The 18,719-nt window shown below is 44.6% G+C and overlaps 1 protein-coding gene across 9 annotated transcripts in view; it reads left to right on the top strand.

The window, feature by feature from the left end:
* The first annotated feature begins 3,532 nt into the window (after window positions 1-3,532).
* CCDC158 (coiled-coil domain containing 158) overlaps window positions 3,533-18,719 on the top strand; it is a 51,517-nt gene continuing 36,330 nt past the window's right edge. Inside the window, exons 1-7 of one of the 9 annotated variants that reach the window (XM_081924766.1) lie at window positions 3,535-3,999; window positions 8,179-8,230; window positions 8,962-8,998; window positions 10,149-10,270; window positions 13,670-13,953; window positions 15,447-15,556; window positions 16,685-17,012. In XM_081924766.1, coding sequence (XP_081780892.1) covers window positions 8,973-8,998; window positions 10,149-10,270; window positions 13,670-13,953; window positions 15,447-15,556; window positions 16,685-17,012 — 870 coding nt within the window. In that variant the 5' untranslated portion in view covers window positions 3,535-3,999; window positions 8,179-8,230; window positions 8,962-8,972. The other 8 variants (XM_081924772.1, XM_081924767.1, XM_081924768.1 and 5 more) reach the window with 8 other exon arrangements.

The raw sequence follows: 18,719 nt of genomic DNA, 5'->3' as shown, positions 1-18,719 counted from the left end.
CTATGTTTATTGAACAAATATCTCAGCAAGTTCAAGGATTTGGCTACATCCAAATGAAAAAAAAGTCAGAAAGCTGACCAGCTTCATCTGGCTTGTCTTGCACATAAGAGGAGCTTGCCCTCAATTTAGACACACTCGGTAAGAAAGCACCCAATTTAGATCATGCTTGAATTCATATAATAAGAATTTGAGGAGCACAACGTTCAGCCTTCCTAGTATTTCAGGCATGAGTCTCTCCCAACCCCTACCTAGAGATGACGGGGATCGAAAATGGGACCTTCTGCTTGCAAGGCAGATCTTCTGCCACTGAGCTTTGCTCCCTCCCCAGCACAGCCAAAGCAGAACAAAAATAAACCAGAACATTTGTGGCATAAAAAGGTGGTGGGATTTTAGCAGGACATTGCAGGATATGCACCGATTGGAAACGAAGCGGCAAGATCGCCGCAAAACATTTGCAGGTGGGAACAATATTGGAAAGGACATCCAAATTTTTTATTTATTTTATTTATTGTATTTATGTCCCCCTCCCCAATTAATTCCCACAACAGCCTTGTGAGGTAGGTTGGGCTGAAAGGCAGTAGCTGCTGCAAAGCCACCCTGTGAGCTCCACGGCCTAGTGGGGATTTGAACCCAGATCCTAGACTGACACTGCAACCACTACACCACACTGGCATTGCAAGCACAAATTATTATGAATGTGTGCAATAAAAAATGATGTCTGGAGGGGCCTACCTAAGTACTAATGAATTTTTGTATGAATTGCATCGGTTATAATAAACGTTATTTCCATCAAACTTTTAGTTGGCTTGTTGAAATGATGGTGTGTGTTCTTGATATCTGCTTATATGTACTGAAGACAGCCGTCGTCTGCTCTTCAGTCAAATGGTCTACAGCAAGTTCTGAATGAATCAGGTCTGTTAATGGGATAGTAGACATCCAGCTAAAACACACAAGCTGTGAAGGTAGACTATTTTCTCAATATATTTGTTGAGGTGAGGGAGGGCAGAGGGAGGATAAAAGAGAGGTCCTTGCCTAATATCAATGTCTCAAGATGATGACTCTGGCAGTCACTAAATATAACATAAGACAAACGTTCCATATTTTGAATTTCCAAAAGAATTAATTACATTAATCCAATGACAAACACAACAAACTTCCGCGTGTTCCTAATTCTCAAAAGAGGGTTTGGGATTTTTCTTAATTCACCTCTCAGGCCTGGCTCCAACACTGCACCAGGTTAAGTGAAGGAGAGTAGCGCTGTGGTTTGTCTTGTGGGTCTCAGTACATTGCACGATGGACTCCACAGTATGCACATTCTGAATACTGAAAATACTGTGCAACATTCCTTTTCAGTATGAGACAAGGGCATCCTTCATGATCCTCTTACCACTTTCTAAGGCGTTAGGCCTAATTTTGTGTCACGGAGACCCAAAATCTGTGCATATGAATTACATGGTACCACTCTGGAAGCAAAATACTGTAGGCACAAGTGCTTTTTGCTTCTTTTTACTCAAGTACTTGAGCTGAAGTGCTTGGTTTTGCAACACTGGAAATCTAAATGTCCCCCATATATTAAATAATTTGATGAATGTGAAATGCAACAGGTGGTGAACTCTTGAAAAGCTTAAAAATCTCTCTGAGGGGGGAAAGTCCCCTAATTCAGGAAATTTGATAATGAGCCTATAGCCTGACCTTTGATGACAGTACCAAGCACCCCTCCTGCCTTTCTCTTCTCTTTCTTCATTACCTTATATTTTTATTCAGCGTGGCAGAGGGTAAGGATAAATGAAGAATTGGACGGAGAAGATGTTGTGCAATGTGAGAAGGAGGTGGGGGATAGAGTATGAATGGAACAAGCCTGCCAAAAGCCTAACCAGTCCAGCACTCCGCTTCTCGGAGTGGCCAACCAGTTTCCCAGGGTGCTTCATTGCTGAGTGGGGATTCCAACCCTTGTCTCAGTCACAAAACTGTAAAGGGACCCTGAGGATCATCTAGTCCATGGGTAGGCAAACAAAGGCCCGGGGGCTGGATCCGGCCCAATCGCCTTCTAAATCAAGCCCATGGACGTTCCAGGAATCAGCATGTTTTTACATGAGTAGAATGTGTGCTTTTATTTAAAATGCATCTCTGGGTTATTCGTGGGGCATAGGAATTCATTCATTTTTTTCCTTCAAAATATAGTCCGGCCCCCCACAAGGTCTGAGGGACAGTGGACTGGCCCGCTGCTGAAAAAGCTTGCTGACCCCTGAATGAGTCCAACCCCCTGCAATGCAGGAATATACCCCTGTCCCATATGGGGACTGAACCTGCAACCTTGGCGTTATCGGCACCATGCTTTAACCAACTGAGCTATACAGCTGAAATCCAATGCACTAACCACTATATCATGCTCTCTCTCTCTCTCTGATTGGTAATGAAGTTGTGCGACCGCCCCCAAAACCTTTGCAGGTGCAAACAGCGTTGAAAGCATGTGACAGCCTTGATAGCATCAGGACCACAAATCACCAGAAATGTGCCGTAAAGGTTTCCTGCTGCATTACAAGCCCCCACAGCTAGGGCAGGGAGTCATGGCATAAAAGCAGCAAACTTGGGGATAATAAAGCGCCTTTTCTGCCTCTTCTCCTCCCAAAACTCTTCCTTCCCCAAAGCAACTTCAACTAGAAACAACAGCTGCTGGGATTCTAATACTTTCTGTTTCTGTGTACAATGGTACCTCAGGTTAAGAACTTAATTCATTCTGGAGGTCCGTTCTTAACCTGAAACTGTTCTTAACCTGAGGGACCACTTTACCTAACGGGGCCTCCTGCTGCCGCCGCACGATTTCTCTTCTCATCCTGAAGCAAAGTTCTTAACCTGAGGTACTATTTCTGGGTTAACGTAGTCTGTAACCTGAAGCGTCTGTAGCTCGAGGTGCCACTGTAATGTGTAGGTTGGCTGTGAAAACCCAGTCTTAATCAGAGATTCTGGTCTTGTAAGCAGAACTTATGAAATGTCCAGCGTTTCACAGCCAGGAAAAAACAGTCTGTGCCTGGGTACACGTTACCACTTCAAAGCGCGGCAAGATCATTTTCTCGGTTTGGGAGCCATCAAAACACAGCATGTTGGGATAGATACAGGATAAATATGGGGTGTGACTCACCCGGTGTGTTCACCTGTGTATTCTGCATCCTGCGTGTTCGATGCAGAGTACACAGGAATATGTGCACAGTTTCTTTGTTGTGTATGTTACAAACGTGCGTTACAGTGGTACCTCGAGTTACATATGCTTCATGTTAAAGACGCTTCAGGTTACAGACTCTGCTAACCCAGAAATAGTACCTCGGGTTAAGAACTTTGCTTCAGGATGAGCACAGAAATCATGCTCCGGCGGCAGCAGGAGGCCCCATTAGCTAAAGTGATGCTTCAGGTTAAGAACAGTTTCCGGACCTCCGGAACGAATTAAGTACTTAACCTGAGGTACCCCTATATTCTGATAGGAGATTCTAAAAATTCCCCCAACCCCAAGTGCATAAGGGCTTATGCTGACCAGCAGCAGAGAAGCACCAGCAAGCGCTGTAGCATGGCAGTATTCAGTTTCCTTCCACAGCAATTACCGAGATGCATGAACAAAAGCCGTCTTCTGGAGAAACCAAACACCAGAAGTGGCATTCATTGGTTCCCACACATGCACACAGCAGCTACTATCAGAGGTGGAGTTTGTTGCCTAGGTTATTCCATACGCCGCCAGCCGGAGGGAGGGCTGCTGACTCAACGGTTCTGCACTTCAGGAGTCCTGTTTGGCATTCAACTGTGGCCCGTGTGCCGTGTGCAAAAGAAGGAGGGAAGCATGAACTGCAGGGCAGCCCTCGGAGAGAAGCAATGTGGTCCCTTCTCCCCTCGTGTGTGCAGAGCAAGGTCATCATCGCGCAAGGCAGTTCAGCACAACTCCTGGCCTAACACACGTTTTCACACTTCGCAAAAGACCGCAAGGCACAAACCCCGCAGGTGTCGTTCTCAGAGGTAGGTGCAATGCAACAAGTCCCAGGATGGGACTTTGTTGTTTGGAAATTTATTTCAATCTTTGCACTTTTTAACATATCTCCTGCTAGCACTGCAGCGGGATTTTTCCGCCTGATACCCTCCCCCTTCTTGGATTCTCACACGGTGGCTTTTTACCGCCTTGTTTTCTTTCTCATGAAGCACAGTGTGCAGAGATAGATAGATAGATAGATAGATAGATAGATAGATAGATAGATAGATGATAGATGATAGATAGATATCCTACCCTCATTGCATACTGTATCAGAGTCTGGGTGAATTTATATTGCACATTATTTTGGGGGACAACCCTAAGAGCTCCAGAGTGAACACTTAATGTACCTGACACCTGCAAACTATCACAAACATTACAGTGTGGCTGCTTTTCCCCCTCGATTTTATTATTTTTGTTACTTTTATGTAAACCCGCTTTGAAGGTTTGTTTGTTTGTTTCAGTCAAGTGGTGTATTATGAAATAAACAATCTTTTTAAAAGTCACCCTCCCTTGATTTTATTGGTGTGGTTTTTTTTACCTTTTTGTAAATCTGCTTTGAGGCCTGCGGTTTTTGTTTTACAATTGTATTTTATTTATTATCAACATTTTTAGCATATACAGGCAAGACCACCATTTCGTCTTTTCTCTGTTTTTTTTTTTGTAGATTTCCCACTCTTTTATTCCGTGGAGTTGCTGTTTCTCCCCTTCTGTTGCACCTGATCTCCTATCTATCATATCATCACCACAATATTATGATCTAATTACTTCTGTTGCTTTGAGTGGTTTTCTCTGGTGGCTTTTGACAACCAAGCGGTGTGTTATGACATAAATAAGGAGCAATCTGTTTTTTTAAAGTGTGACTGTGTCTACCCCACCCCCACCCCCAATTCTATTGCTTTTCTCCTTTTGGCAAACCCGCATTGAGGTCTTTCGTTGTTGTAGTAGTAGTAAAACAAGTAAACAAATGCCTCTGCCCTTAACTAGGCCTCAAGGGGTATATATATGTATGTATATATATAATATATATGGTGGCACAGGGAGGGCCTGGGCCTAAGGGAAGCCTCTGCAGTTCCACCTCCCACCAGCAGGGGCTGCTGTGGGCTCCTAGTTCACCTGCCCCAGGTGTGTCCACTTCCTTCCCCTACTTGGATGCTCTTTCAGGTGAGGAGTGGGAAGAGGACAATCCGTAGCAGGTGGGACGCAGGCCTTGGGCCTAGGAGAAGATGGCGTTTCCTTGTAGGCCAAGGGGCCAACCACCCCCTACTCTACCGCCCCTCCCCAAATAACCTTTACTGACCTTGCGGTTCTAAGGTTATAAAGAATTGGAGCATCTCTGCCCAATGCGTAGCCAAGTGACCAACACAATCTCAGAGCTACGTTTTGGGGCTTTTGGGGGGGTGGTTTACCTATCCGCTCGATTTTTGGCCTGGCAGGGTGTTCAAGCCGCCGGACAAGGCTTTTGGAGCATCCGGACCCACATTTTCCTAATTAGCAGGGGAGAGTGTTGGGACTTGAAACACAGGGAGGCAGGCAGCTGGCCTGCCCGGGATACCTTTTTTTGGGGGGGGGGGTTGCTCTTAGCTTTCCTGTTTCTGAGGAATGTCTACTCTGGGGCAGATTTTGGTCATCTTTCATCCTATGGTACCCTGAGTGAGGCCAGAATCCTGTGCCCCCAAACGGATCTTCTCAGTTATGAATCTTCTCCGTTTTGTGCCCCTTCGGCTTGGCAGGGGAACCGCCCGCACTGCCCTAGATCCGGCACTGGTGTGTTTTCTCTGAGAGTTATTACAATACAACAGGTATGGACTGTTGACAATTTCACCCCTTCCTCGCAGGACCCAGAGCGTGCAGACTTTGTCGGCATGGCCCAGTCCTCGGGTCCCTGGGTAACTGCTGGTGGATTGTGGGTTAGGATGCCAGATTATGGATTTCTTGATTGTTGAGTTCTTAAATCTGCTGTTTTGCTCAAAGGGTCCAAAAGGCCTGGGACCTGCCTATGCCAGCCCCTCAAGTCTCCTTGACAGCTGCTTCCCTATATTAATTTATTTTATTTACACCCCACCTTTTCTCCTGAAAGAGCAAACGACATCAATAATAACATGATTTTTTATAGTGTTTTAAAACATTATCTCAACCAGTGAGCTCAGGGTTGCCAAGAAGTGGCTTTCAGCCAACTAATGTCTAGGTAAAGAGGGATGGTTTAAAAAATAAAAATAAAAAATCCTGAAAGTCATAAATGATGGAGACAGGCTTACCTCACCAGGGAGATCATTTCACAACAGGGGAAGTTCAAAGGTCAGCGCCGACTGGGTGGTCTCCCCACCCCAGGGGTGGCACCACCAACAAGGTGAATATGTCACAAATACAGAAAATTCTGACATACATCCTGGTTTTATAATTCACTACTAAATGATTCCTTCTCCCCTCCCAAATCCTGAATGGTCCTCTTGGTGTTCTCTCCTTTTTCACCATTTCAGCCAGCTTCATTCACTTTCTTTTCTCCTGTGCATTGGCCTTATATGTTGCATTTTAAAAGAGAGTCAAGAAAGGCAGATCCCAAACATCTTATAGTACTCTACACTACTATATTAATAAATGAAAGAAGAATGTATTTGACATGCCTAGAGAGACCTTGTTACTATAAAAACATATTTAAACACTTCTAGTGCTCCTCTTCACCTGTTACTGAGCTCAGTTGTCAGCTTTTCTTAGGTCACCACTCATACTGAGTGCGGGGGAAGGGGAATAAAACCATTACAAGGCTGTATTTCAGCCTTGTAAATAAGCCCCCTTCCCCAGTAGTAGCCTGCAAAATAAAAAATACTTGCCTTTTTTATGCAGCTGAAAGCACAGCAGACAGCCAAAGGAAGGACAGAACACACAGGCTTTCCTCCCATATATTTATTGATTTTCAAGAATACAGTGTTATGTAAAGAAATAAAAGTTAAACTGCTACACCCTTCCTCCCAATTCTTCCCTTGCCACCTGTCCTTGAGTGTTTAGATTTCTTTGTCATCTGAGTTAAGGTTAGCATAAATTCCATACTTTTGTAGCCGTCCATACAGTTTCTTCTTCACCAGCCTGTTTTGTCTTCCTCCATACCCAGTGGGGAAGTTGAGCAGGATGATGAAGGTGAAACCTGCTAACTCTCCTGGAGAGAATTCCACACACTTAGCTGCATGGAATTCCGGGTTGCCAATGGCAACAAGGTGAGTGTTTAAATACAAGACTCTTGTACACACTTGGGAATTTATATCCTTTCCTTACATGAATATACAGTAGCTAGATTATTCTGGACAATGACCCCTAATAAGTGTTCACATTGTTCCAGAGCATCAAAGTTCACCCGGGCTTAGTTATTCTTGCAAGACCTCCCATTCATTTGTGGTTGCACAGGCACAAAAATGTAATTTATTTATATAAAAAGGTCAAATGTCTACAACATAGCCAAAATGTGTTAAACTGGATTGTGCCTTTTAGAGAATCAGCAAAGCCTCCCTTTTCCCTGGCGGATGATGGTGGGAGGATCCCCTGAGAATGTTCTCCTGATAAGTTATTCTGGACAGTGCAAAGGCAAGATATTAGCATCTTATTTTCATCAATGCAAATGCTTTTTGACACACCTCATTTTTAATTAAATATTATGATCCTTTAGGACATCCAGGCTCCATGAAACATAAGGCAACTGTATTATTTTCAAGAACTTTTAGGCACCTCCCTGTCCAGCACATCATTAGCACAGAATTAGTCCTACTCTCCTTGTCTTCTGCATCTAGCCCCTTAAGTAAATTCCACATCACCATTGTTCACAGCTCTTTGCTGAAACATCTGAAGTCCTCCTGACTTGCATGTGCCTCTTTAAGACTCTGTGAGCCAGCAGAGTTGCTGCACTTTGCTGATTTGTCATCCAGCATATTGAGCATGATGCGCTGATTGGTGATCTGACCAAAAGGCAAAGCAGTCACATGTATCTGGCTTCGGTCTGCATCCTCTTGTGTCGCATCTGCATAAGCAAAGAGTTGAGCAAATTTCTACTGCATCTTTTAAACTTGAAATTGGAAGCTGTATCCTGAAAATGTGAAATCTCTTATCTTGATTTTCTAAAGGTTCTGCCTTCTAAAAGTATGTGTGACTTTTGAATGCTGATAAAGTTTATATCTATTTAGGTTTGTCGTGAAAACCTTTTGCGGTTCTTGGAGAGGACAAACACCTTTTGAGGTATAAATATTTTGGTGGTAGATCAGATTTTTATTGCTGTTATCTGGCACTGGCTGAGTAAGGGGGCATGTGTATTTATTTGAATTGCCCTGCTGTTCCAGAATTTTTGGGGGGAAGCCATCCACTTTAAATGTATGTTGTGTGTGTAACCACTGGGTATAATGGGGATGGTCTCAAATAAATATACTTCTTTCCCCCATCAATACAACCAGGAAAAACACTTTTATTTGAAAGCCATACACTTATTTTGATTCAGTAAACTACTGTTCCCTTCAACTATTCAGACACTACATAGAAAGCCTGAAAAGGCAAGGAACAATAAGGATAAAATGAACAGATAGGAAGTAATCATGATGGGGTGGAAAGTTAGGTGAGTTTCATGAGGCTTGGGAGACCATATAAAATGTGGTTGGTCCCTGTTTTCCAGGTTGCTCACCTGTACAAGGCAAGGTATTCATTTTTTTTTAAAAAAAGTTATAGTAAAGAAGCTTTATTCTGAAAGGAGCTTTTCTTAAACTTTTTGTTTGTTTTGAAATGGAAAAGAGCAAAAACATGTAATTTTAAAAATACATAATCAGTTTGTTAAAATATGTAACATTTAAGAACCATGGATGGATTCCAAAATAAATGTATCCCATGTATACTTGTAATGCTCTTGCATTCATTTGTATATTTTATCACAAAGGCTTTCTCAAATTGATTTCTTATGAAATAATTGTTGTTGTTTGCAGGTTTTGCAAAAATGAGCAAGAATATTAAAGAACTAAGGTAGTACCTGCTTGCTTTTATCCTGTTACAGAGGTGTCAATAATCTGCAGTTGACAATTTGAGCACAGGAATGTCCTTGATAATTAATAGATTCTTGGGAGAATTTAGTAGTAAAGGATTTATCTGTTAGTCGACACTATCATTTCTCAGAAAGGTCCAGCAGACAGTGCATGTGTTAAGGTGTGAAGTGTGCAAATGCTTTTAACTGTCACTACATTTAGGAATGTGACCTAAATGAAAATATTAGGCCAGATTATGGAATAAATGTACAAGTAACTCACATTTTGAGGGACGCGGGTGGCGCTGTGGGTTAAACCACAGAGCCTAGGACTTGCCGATCAGAAGGTTGGCGGTTCGAATCCCCGCAACGGGGTGAGCTCTTGTTGCTCGGTCCCTGCTCCTGCCAACCTAGCAGTTCGAAAGCACATCAAAGTGCACATAGATAAACAGATACCGCTCCGGCGGGAAGGTAAACGGCGTTTCCGTGCGCTGCTCTGGTTCGCCAGAAGCGGCTTAGTCTTGCTGGCCACATGACCCGGAAGCTGTACGCATAAAGCCAGGAAACCCCAGAACTGCCCCCCCCAACCATCTGTACCTGTCTGGAGTGGGCCTGGCCCACCACCTTGCTTAGCAGGCTCTGGGAGGAAGGAAGAGGGCTCAGAAAGTTCTTTGCACAGTGTATTTTCCTGTAAGGTGCAAGTCACCTGTAGGTGGTGTAGTTCTTCTTTGGCGATCACTCGTAAATTGTAAGTAAGATTGTTTCACATGAATATGGTCTTAACGGTGTGTCTGTAAGTGACTGTGGAGGCCAATTCTGGATCCACATGTCCTTCCAAACCTATGTGGGGAAATAGGTTTCCAGGCGGGAGTTGATCACGGTGAGGGTTTGCCAGACATGCCTTCTTCTTTGCTTGTTTCTCCCTTTTGCCCTGAGTTTAATCGTCTTCAAAACCCATGACACCTTTGGTAAAGGCTTTCCTCCAACTGGAGCGCTTGCATGCCAGTGTTTCCCAATCTTCTGTGCTTATACTGCTTTTTTTAAAAAAAAGATTTGCCTTGAGAGCATCTTTAAACCTGTTTTGTTGTCCATCGGTGTTTTGCTTTCCATCCAGCATAGTCTCTACTCATATGCAGCCTTTTGACTCCACAGGGAAGCACTGCAAAGGCAAACCCAAGAGACCTTGAAACTGCAGGAAGAAGCAACCAAATTCTCAGTGGAATCCCTCACACGTCAAGGGTGTTCCTCTCCTTCAAACCTCTTGACAAGTTCAGGTATGTGCAACCTGCATGTACATAAAGTATAAAAATGGGGAATGTCTTGCAGCTGACCATAGAGGCAACAAGGTGATTTCAGAGCTACTAGTTGCATTCAAAAGATGGGTGAAAAGGTTAATCCTCTTAAATTTCAAACAGTCAGCCCTGGCTAAAACTCTACAAAAAAGTGAGTTGATTAGATCAGTTTAGCGAGAGACTTAAAATGTTTTTATATATATATATATAAAAATGGAGCAAAACTCACTTCCAATATGTTACACACTCAAACCAGTTCTTCATTCAGACAATAAATACCCTCAAACTGATCTAGGTCTATGCTCAAAAGGCTGGCATTTTTATACCATTCCAAGAAATTAGATACCTGACCCAATAAGTGTAATAAGCATCCTGCTTAAATTTTTATATATCCAATTCACTCTTTAAAGCTATCCTGCCAACGCTTATTCTACATTATTCTACAATATTATATATTGCAACAGCAAAAAAATGTTATAGTTAAACCCAATACAAATGGAAAATAGGAAAGGTTTATATAAAACACAGGAAAGCTAAGAGTCTGAGTTTCCCATAACATTACACTTATCTGTGGGCCCAATACATCCTTTTCTTTAACTGTTTGAATAGTTCTTTTCCTGAAGCTTGTGTATGCTCTACACACCACAATTTCAGAATCTTTCCTGCAAGTTTGTGTTCAAAGATTGTTTGGCCTATGGACTTTGAAGTCTACTAGTTCCAGTGCAACTTCTACATTCACAGATAGGAGTTGTAGTTTTTTTGGGTTGTCATGCCTTTGTGCCGTAATGAGCAAAAGCACTGCCCTATACCGATTGCTCCTTCAGTGCTGTATGTATAAAAATCATATGTTCCTCCTTATTCCTAGGATTAATTCATCATATGGTTTCTCTCTCACAGAGATAACGTTTTCAGCACTCTTAACAAACTACAGTTCCCAGAACGCAGCCCATATCTTGCTGCAGTTCAGACAAACACTACAGCTTCCAGAAGGATATTGTCTCTTGCTGTTGGCATCTGCCTGTTAGGATTCCTGCTCCATGATTGTAGTCATGGGATTTTTGTCTTTCACATGACGGTATATGTTTTGACTCCACAGAGTGGGAAGTGACGGAAACAGGATGTTTGTGTTACTGTGTTCCATGAAGTGGGACTATTGTCCTTTGTTCTTTTTCTCTTTGCTGTCTTTGCTAGAGAGAGAGGGAGCCATGTTGCAGTGCTCCGTGTGTGTTTATATGTAAATAAAGTAGATTAGCCAAAATGCTGAGTCGCTGAGGTCTGTCACGCAAGGTGTGCAAACTCTGCAGATCCCTAAGTGTGCCAATGTCTGCTGGCATCGGTCACTGTGATGTTCGGGCTGAAGAAAGCTTATGAAGGTCATGAACGATCAACCGATAGGGAGGGAACATGCCAGTTGGGCATGTGTCTCTGCCAGGGTCCTACTCGAGTGTAGGCTGAACTCCTGACACTGCCTGCCTCGAGAGTTACTGGAAGAGTGTGCCACAGGGGGGTGAAGTCAAACCGTTGGAGAGTTACAGCGCCTGCTGTGGCTGTAGAGACCAATACGGGAGAGACATATTTTGTTGCAGCTGGGGCAGATGAAGGCATCCAGTTGTGCTGCTGCAGATGCACTGTAGTGTTTCATCTCTCTGCGGTCCTCACAGCGGTCATTCCTCCTCTGGTCACTAACCTGACTGCCTGTCTCCAGGCACTGCGGTCATTTGCAAGGGTTTCCCACATCGCAGGCTTGATGTCTCCCAGCCTTCATGTCACGTTTGCACCCATCTTTGTAGCACAGAATTGCTCTGTCAACGAGCCTGGTGGCTGAAGCTAGCTCCCCGTAAGGCACATCCTTGGGGATCCTGCCATCTTCTACTCTGTGTGCATGACTCTAATACAGGGGTTGGCAAGGTTTACCTCGCCAGGGCCGGTTCGCTCCAGCAGAGATCCCTCCGTGGGCTGGATCGCACCCACAGTTTTTGGCGTCTGCATCTGCACAAGCAAGTCCCCGTACCACGCTGCGGTGGTTTAGCGCAGCGCACGGGGACTTGCCAAGCAGGTAGCTTGGTTCAGGAGCAGCTCATGAGCCAGTTAAACGACCCCTGTGGGCCACTTGTGGGCCATGGGTCTTAGGTTGTCAACCCCTGCTCTAATACAACAAACTGTACAAACAACACGCAGTCCAGTATACTAGATAGCACTGTAATTCTTATTGCATAATATACAGGATTTAGTAACAAAAACAAAACGTGTGCACTTGTAAATACTCTTAATATACAGTGGTACCTCAGTTACATACGCTTCAGGTTGCAGACTCTGCTAACCCAGAAATAGTGTTTCACGTTAAGAACTTTGCTTCAGGATGAGAACAGAAATCGTGCTCCGGCGGCGCGGCAGCAGCAGGAGGCCCCATTAGCTAAAGTGGTGCTTCAGGTTAAGAACAGTTTCAGGTTAAGAACAGACCTCCGGAACGAATTAAGTATGCAACCAGAGGTACCACTGTATTTGAAATCAATTGAACACACGTCTATCAATCTTTGAAAGTCCATAGAAGTATAATAAGTCTATGGTTGAAACAAAGTAATAGATGCTATCCTGTGGGCTAAGCGGTAAAACTTTTTTTAGGCATTCATGGTGCCGATGTAGTAGGTGAATAAAAACGGACAGTGATCCCGGATAATCTGACTGTTTTGCTGGAATCTTCTTCAGCACAACTACAAAATAATTCAAATATGAAACAATGACCTATGTACATGAAAACTATATAAACTTCACACATTACAATCCATATGCTACAACTGCAATAAGAAGAGCAAAGGTACATACCCCATAGATTAGTAAAATGCACAAGGAGCAGTGGATATGTAACTACTTCTACCAGTTGCATGATACCTGAAGCATAAGTAACCATTCCCAGGTGGCGCTCATTGCAGTGAGACTGAATTGCAGTAATTCAATTTAAAGGTACAAAGCAATATAACAACAATAAGAAAACATCAAATAAAACAATTTAAATCTAGTTCAGAATTGAGTCCTTCAGGGTGAATGGTCTTAAACATAAAAATGAATTGAGATTCTTTCTGTCGTAGCCGTTTTTCATGATCTTGTTTTTTGTTGATGGTTTTCTGATTCACCCACAGTACTGTGAACAATAAATCCCTATCAGAATGATTCTGCGATATAAAATGCTCAACCAGAGCAGCTTCCAACACAGCACACCCTGCTCTAATAGCTAACCTATTGTTTGCTCTCAATTTCACCCCCCATGGATGTGAATGGTTGTGGAATAGGCAAGCAGCCAGTCGCTGTTTACTGCACTTGTACCGCTATTGCTGCTGTTTCACTTTCTTCAGCTGCCCTGAACGTCTTTGTTGTTTTCCATAGGCACTTCTTCTGCATATAAGAGCAACCCAAATGTACCATCTTCCAGGCTCGGCACACTGATGGAGGGCTCCACAAGTTCTACCTGTAGTACAGCCCCTGCTGCTGCTGCTGCTGCCACCAGCAGTAGCCCTCCCAAAATTTTATACACTAAATATGAATTGGACATTGACATGGAGACCAGTAAAAGGCCCAAGAAATGTCCAGGGAAAGGGAAAGAGTCCATTGAGTCCATCTTGGAAGAATATTCTCAGCAAGTCAGAGATCTGCAGAAGAAGCTAAATGAAGTGAGTTTCAAGCTTGGCCGAAAGGCTCTCACTGTACTGATTGTCGTTTACCGTATTTTTCGCACCATAGGACGCACCGGACAATAGGACGCACCTTGTTTTAGAGGGGGGAGAACAAGGGGGGAAAATTCTTCCGCTCTCTGACCAGCGCCCCTTCAGTGAAGCGGCAGGAAGCGCTGCGCAGAGAGTGGGAGAATTTCCCCCCTCTTGTTTTCCCGCTCTAAAACAAGGTGCCATTTAAGGTGCGTTCAGGCGGCTACCTTGGAAGCCTGGAGAGCTAGAGGGGTCAGTGCGCACCGACCCCTCTCGCTCTCCAGGCTTCAGGTTCCTTTCGATCTGCTCTTTGGGGTTGGTGGGGGGAAGCCCACCACCAGCCCCAAAGAGCAGGTCTGGGAGCAGCGGAAAGGCGCAGCGGAGAGGCTGCTGCCATAGTCACGCGTCACTTCTCCAGCTGGGAGAGGATCGCGGGGCTATGGCTTCTTTAGCCCCGTCCGCGCTCTCCCGGCTGGAGAGGTGATGCGTGGCTATGGAGGCTCCTGCCAGAGCCGCGCGTCGCCTCTCCAGCCGGGAGAGGGTCGCGGGGGCTGCTTTAGCTCCGTGCGCGCTCTCCCGGCTGGAGAGGTGACGCGCGGCTCTGGAGGCTCCTGCCATAGCCGTGCGTCACCTCTCCAGCCAGGAGAGGGTCGCGGGGCTATGGTGTCTTCGCTCCATAGGACACACACATATTTCCCCTTCATTTTTGAAGGGGGAAAAGTGCGTCCTATAGAGCGAAAAATACGGTAGTTGCGGGGGGTGGATATCACAACCACGGCAGTGTATTCCCTGCACTAAAGGTGGTGGTGGGAGAATCAAAACCGTAGACCATGGTAACTTAAGTTATGCACCAAGAAAATCTGAATGCAGCAGATTGGGATCATGCTGGAAGGGTTTATAATTACCGTAATTATAATTTTTCCAAAATTTCATCAACTTTTAGGAAGTTTTAATAGAAACATTTTAATAAATGCATACATTGATATTGGTTACACTGCCAAAATGTTGGGAACTGTTTGGGTAAGGAAGCCTGTCTTCATCTCAGTTCAGGAGCCTAGTTTAACTAGTTTTAGTTTTTATTCTGCAGATACGCTATCAGAGCCTGGATTTTAATCTGCAACTGCAGGCCTTCGTGTGGTGCATGTTTGTGAAAAAGAGGGGGTGTTGTTGAAGGCTAGGGATAGATCAGGCTCCCTTTTATGGCTGGTTCTGTTAAATGAAAATGGTCTGCCATGTCTAAATGATACCTTTTGCGCTCATCAGATTAGCAAAACAGCCAGAGCCGGATAATTCATCATGGAAAACTGCAGCAAGCCTTCTCTTAATTACAATTATCTGACTTCTGCAAATCTGAAGATCTGTCCTAGAGCAGTGCTGCCAATATTTGCCTTGCTCCATTTCCCAAATTGCATTTTGTCTACCGTTAATACTGTTTCATGATCTTATTTCGCTTCCCGCAGGCTACAGAACAGCATGAGCAACAGAAATTAACTTTAAGGCAGACAATAATTGAGTTGCAGACAAACCTTCGGGAGGTAACGAGGGAAAAAGAGTCTATAACTGATCTCAGGTGAGCATCCTCATGGTACAAACTAGAGAGGGTGTCATGAGCTGGTTCAACACAGAGGAATGGCGTGAGAAACCAGCTAGGGAACCCCCAATTGAAGAAGGCTCAGAGCCCAGGAAGTGGTGGTAGGATGGTGATGAGTAGTTAGAGGGAGAAGACTGGGAGGAGTAGGTGTTAGATGCTGAAGAGGTAGCAGGCCTTAGTGAGCTTGGAGAGTCTGTGGCAGCGATAGGTCAGGCTTGTGAAGAAACATGGGTGTCTCCGCCTCCTGCAGCAACAAGCTCCCCTCCCCTTGGTCTCCCAGAACCAGGAGAGGCATGAAGCGAGAGGAGCAAATACAGACAAGCAGGCACAGTCTCCAATTGCTTGGGGGGGGGGAGGACCTGGAAGAGGAGAAGACACAGCTGGCTATGGGGAGGCAGGGACCTTTAGTCTTGGCAACTACTTCATGGGGGCAGAACTTGAGTTGCTGTGCTCATTAGGCCTCCCACTTCTAGGCAGATCCTGTTTTGCTTATAAGGAGTTAACTCCAGCTTGCTCAGTGTGATTTACTGCTGGCTCACTCCTGTCAGAGGGCCACAGTTCTAAGACCATTTGCATATTCCAATTGCAGCTTCCCAGCTAGGCTCTAAAATTATGACCTGGGATCAAAGAAAACATCTTGGGAATGGCCCCATGCCCTGTGCAACTCAGGTAGCTGGTATTGTTTTGCAGACCTCCCATTTTCCCAGGTAGTGGGAAGTTCCAGAGTCGATTTGCTACACGTTCAGTTGTCTTGTGATGATGGCATATCAGAAGTTTAACTGGTTTCTTTTTCATATTGCTGCAGGTTTGTGGGGACCAGGGACAGAAAGCTTTTACAGCCCAAGAGCCACATTCCCTTCTGGGCAACCTGCCAAAGGCCACATGCCATTGGTGGGTGGAGCCAAAAGCAAAAGTGGGTGGGGAGACTTATGTAAATTTTACCTTTGTACAATAGTCTAGGTCAGTATAGAAGTGTACCCAGAATAGCACTAAAAGACTGAAGCTGTACACCTGTTTGAGGCTGCAAAAGAAACCACAAAACACAGTTGTGGGGTGTTGTCAGAAGCCCCTGAATTTGCACTGGATGCTTCCTTTTCTGATAAATAGGCGAAAAGAGTCTCAAACCCAAGAGGATCTCAATTGCAAGCTGAAGGCTACAATCAATGAGCTGCAAACAGCCAATCACCTTCAGGAGGAGATGCTGAAGGAAGCCAACAACCAAACAGAACATCTGAAAAAGATGGTACAGGGCCATGAAGACATCCTCCAGGAACTTCGCAATGTCCTACTGGCCTATGAAGAAAGTTCGGGAAAGAAGATCTTTGATCAGGAGAGCATCGCCAACCTTCACGTCTGCAACCTTCCCAGGGCTTTCAGTAAAGTTCTGCGAGATCTAGATACAGAGATATCCCTGCTCAAAGCGAGGCTTACTCCAGTAAGTGCCCTTCAACTCATTCTGAATGAAATTTAAGCATAAGATCACTGTGTACTCAAGACAGGAGGGAATCTGGTGGCATAACCAAGGTCATATTGACAGCTGGATTGTAACCAGGTAACGGGAGCACAAGCTCAGCTCACACCCTGTGGTCATTTTTACACTTGATTATCCTATTTCACAGGATAGAATTAGGCAACAATTTTGAATCTAACCACACTGGCATCCCTTTTTGTTGGCCAGTGATCGGCCACATTTCTGGTGTGCAGCCATGCATGCTCTGGTCCCTTTGAAAACACTGAGGCTTAAATGCAGACAACTGGATTGCACCTCTGATTGGGCTCTGGGCCAGACCTGGTGTGAAAACGGCCGTTCCATGTGTCAAAATTTGGGTCACCTCTCACTCCTCATAAGGCTGGAGTTTGGAGCTGGGGGGGCGGGTATTCAAAGGGCAGCAAAGGCAGGTGGGAAGGGGCATTGAGCTTCTGCCGAATCTCACCCACCTCTGCCCAGAATGAATTCTTACCTCCTGTCATATTTTTTTCTTGCTGGGATTTGATGAAGGCAGAACAATCAACTAAGATTTTAATGGGTGTTAAAGCCTTAACATGAATAAATTATTGTTAATAACCACAACTATTATTATTCTCTTATTTATGCAGAACCGCTTTTTCCTCAGAGAGACTCCACCAAACTCCAATTAAGTTAAATGCATCGTTAGTTTGACTTTGTGCATTTATTTATTTTATATTAAATAGCCACAGTGAGCCCAATGTGGACCAGGACTATGGCATGGTGGAACAGGGGTGTTTTTAACCATGTATTTCTTTGTCACAGACCCAAGAAAAATAGCAGCTTACAACAAATAATGCAGATGGCACCAATAAGGAGTTTTTTTAAATGTAAACAGAGACCTTGAACCTCTTCCTTTTCTTCTGCTGGAGTTTTGTACATCTTCCTAGGGTGCTCCTCCTTTCCCTGTCTGCAGCCAACATTTGCTTTGGTTGGAGTGCCTCCAAAATGATCCAGTTTCCAGTCCGAATGCCTCATCATGGTTTATTGGGATCCAAAGGCCATGGGAAACTCTCATTACTATGATTAATAGTTCAGTAGGGTATGAGGATACATTTTGGCCTGGATGGCAAATGGCTGCAGACCCTCCAGTCCAAAGAGCATCAGTCTCTAAAGACAAAATGACATCAGGTGTAGGACAGGTATAGTCACGCCTCCTTGCTGAAAGCTGGATTGCAGGTGCTGCCAATCAGCTGATCAATGACACCTGCAAACCCCTGGACCTATGCCTTAGCAGTCTGGTTCCAAACTATACAGGAAAATGTCTCACCCAAAGGGGGTCAGGATCAGGTCGGTTTTTCCAGCCCAGCATGCAAAAGGTTGCAGTTTCAATCACTAACATCTCCATTTGGAGAATCTTGGGTAGCAGAGCTGGGAAAGAGCCTGAAACCTTGGAAGACCCATTGCCTCTCTGAGGAGTCAACTAGGCTCAATTATACTCATGGTATTATGCCTTCCCGAATCTCTGGTCCAAAACGTCCACATGCTTTGGACTACAGTTCATCCCAGGCCATTGGCCATGCTGGTTGGGCCTGGCAGGAGTTGTTCACCAAAACATCTGGAAAGCACACAGCTGTGAAAGGCTGCAGCCAATCTCATACTTCCATAGGATGAGTGTTGAAGCCTCTGAGCCAC

Source organism: Podarcis melisellensis (genome assembly GCF_964234715.1).
Source record: "Podarcis melisellensis genome assembly, chromosome: 9".
Taxonomy (NCBI): domain Eukaryota; kingdom Metazoa; phylum Chordata; class Lepidosauria; order Squamata; family Lacertidae; genus Podarcis; species Podarcis melisellensis.
Note: the sequence above shows the minus strand (reverse complement) of the source record. Positions and strands in the feature narration are given on the sequence as shown.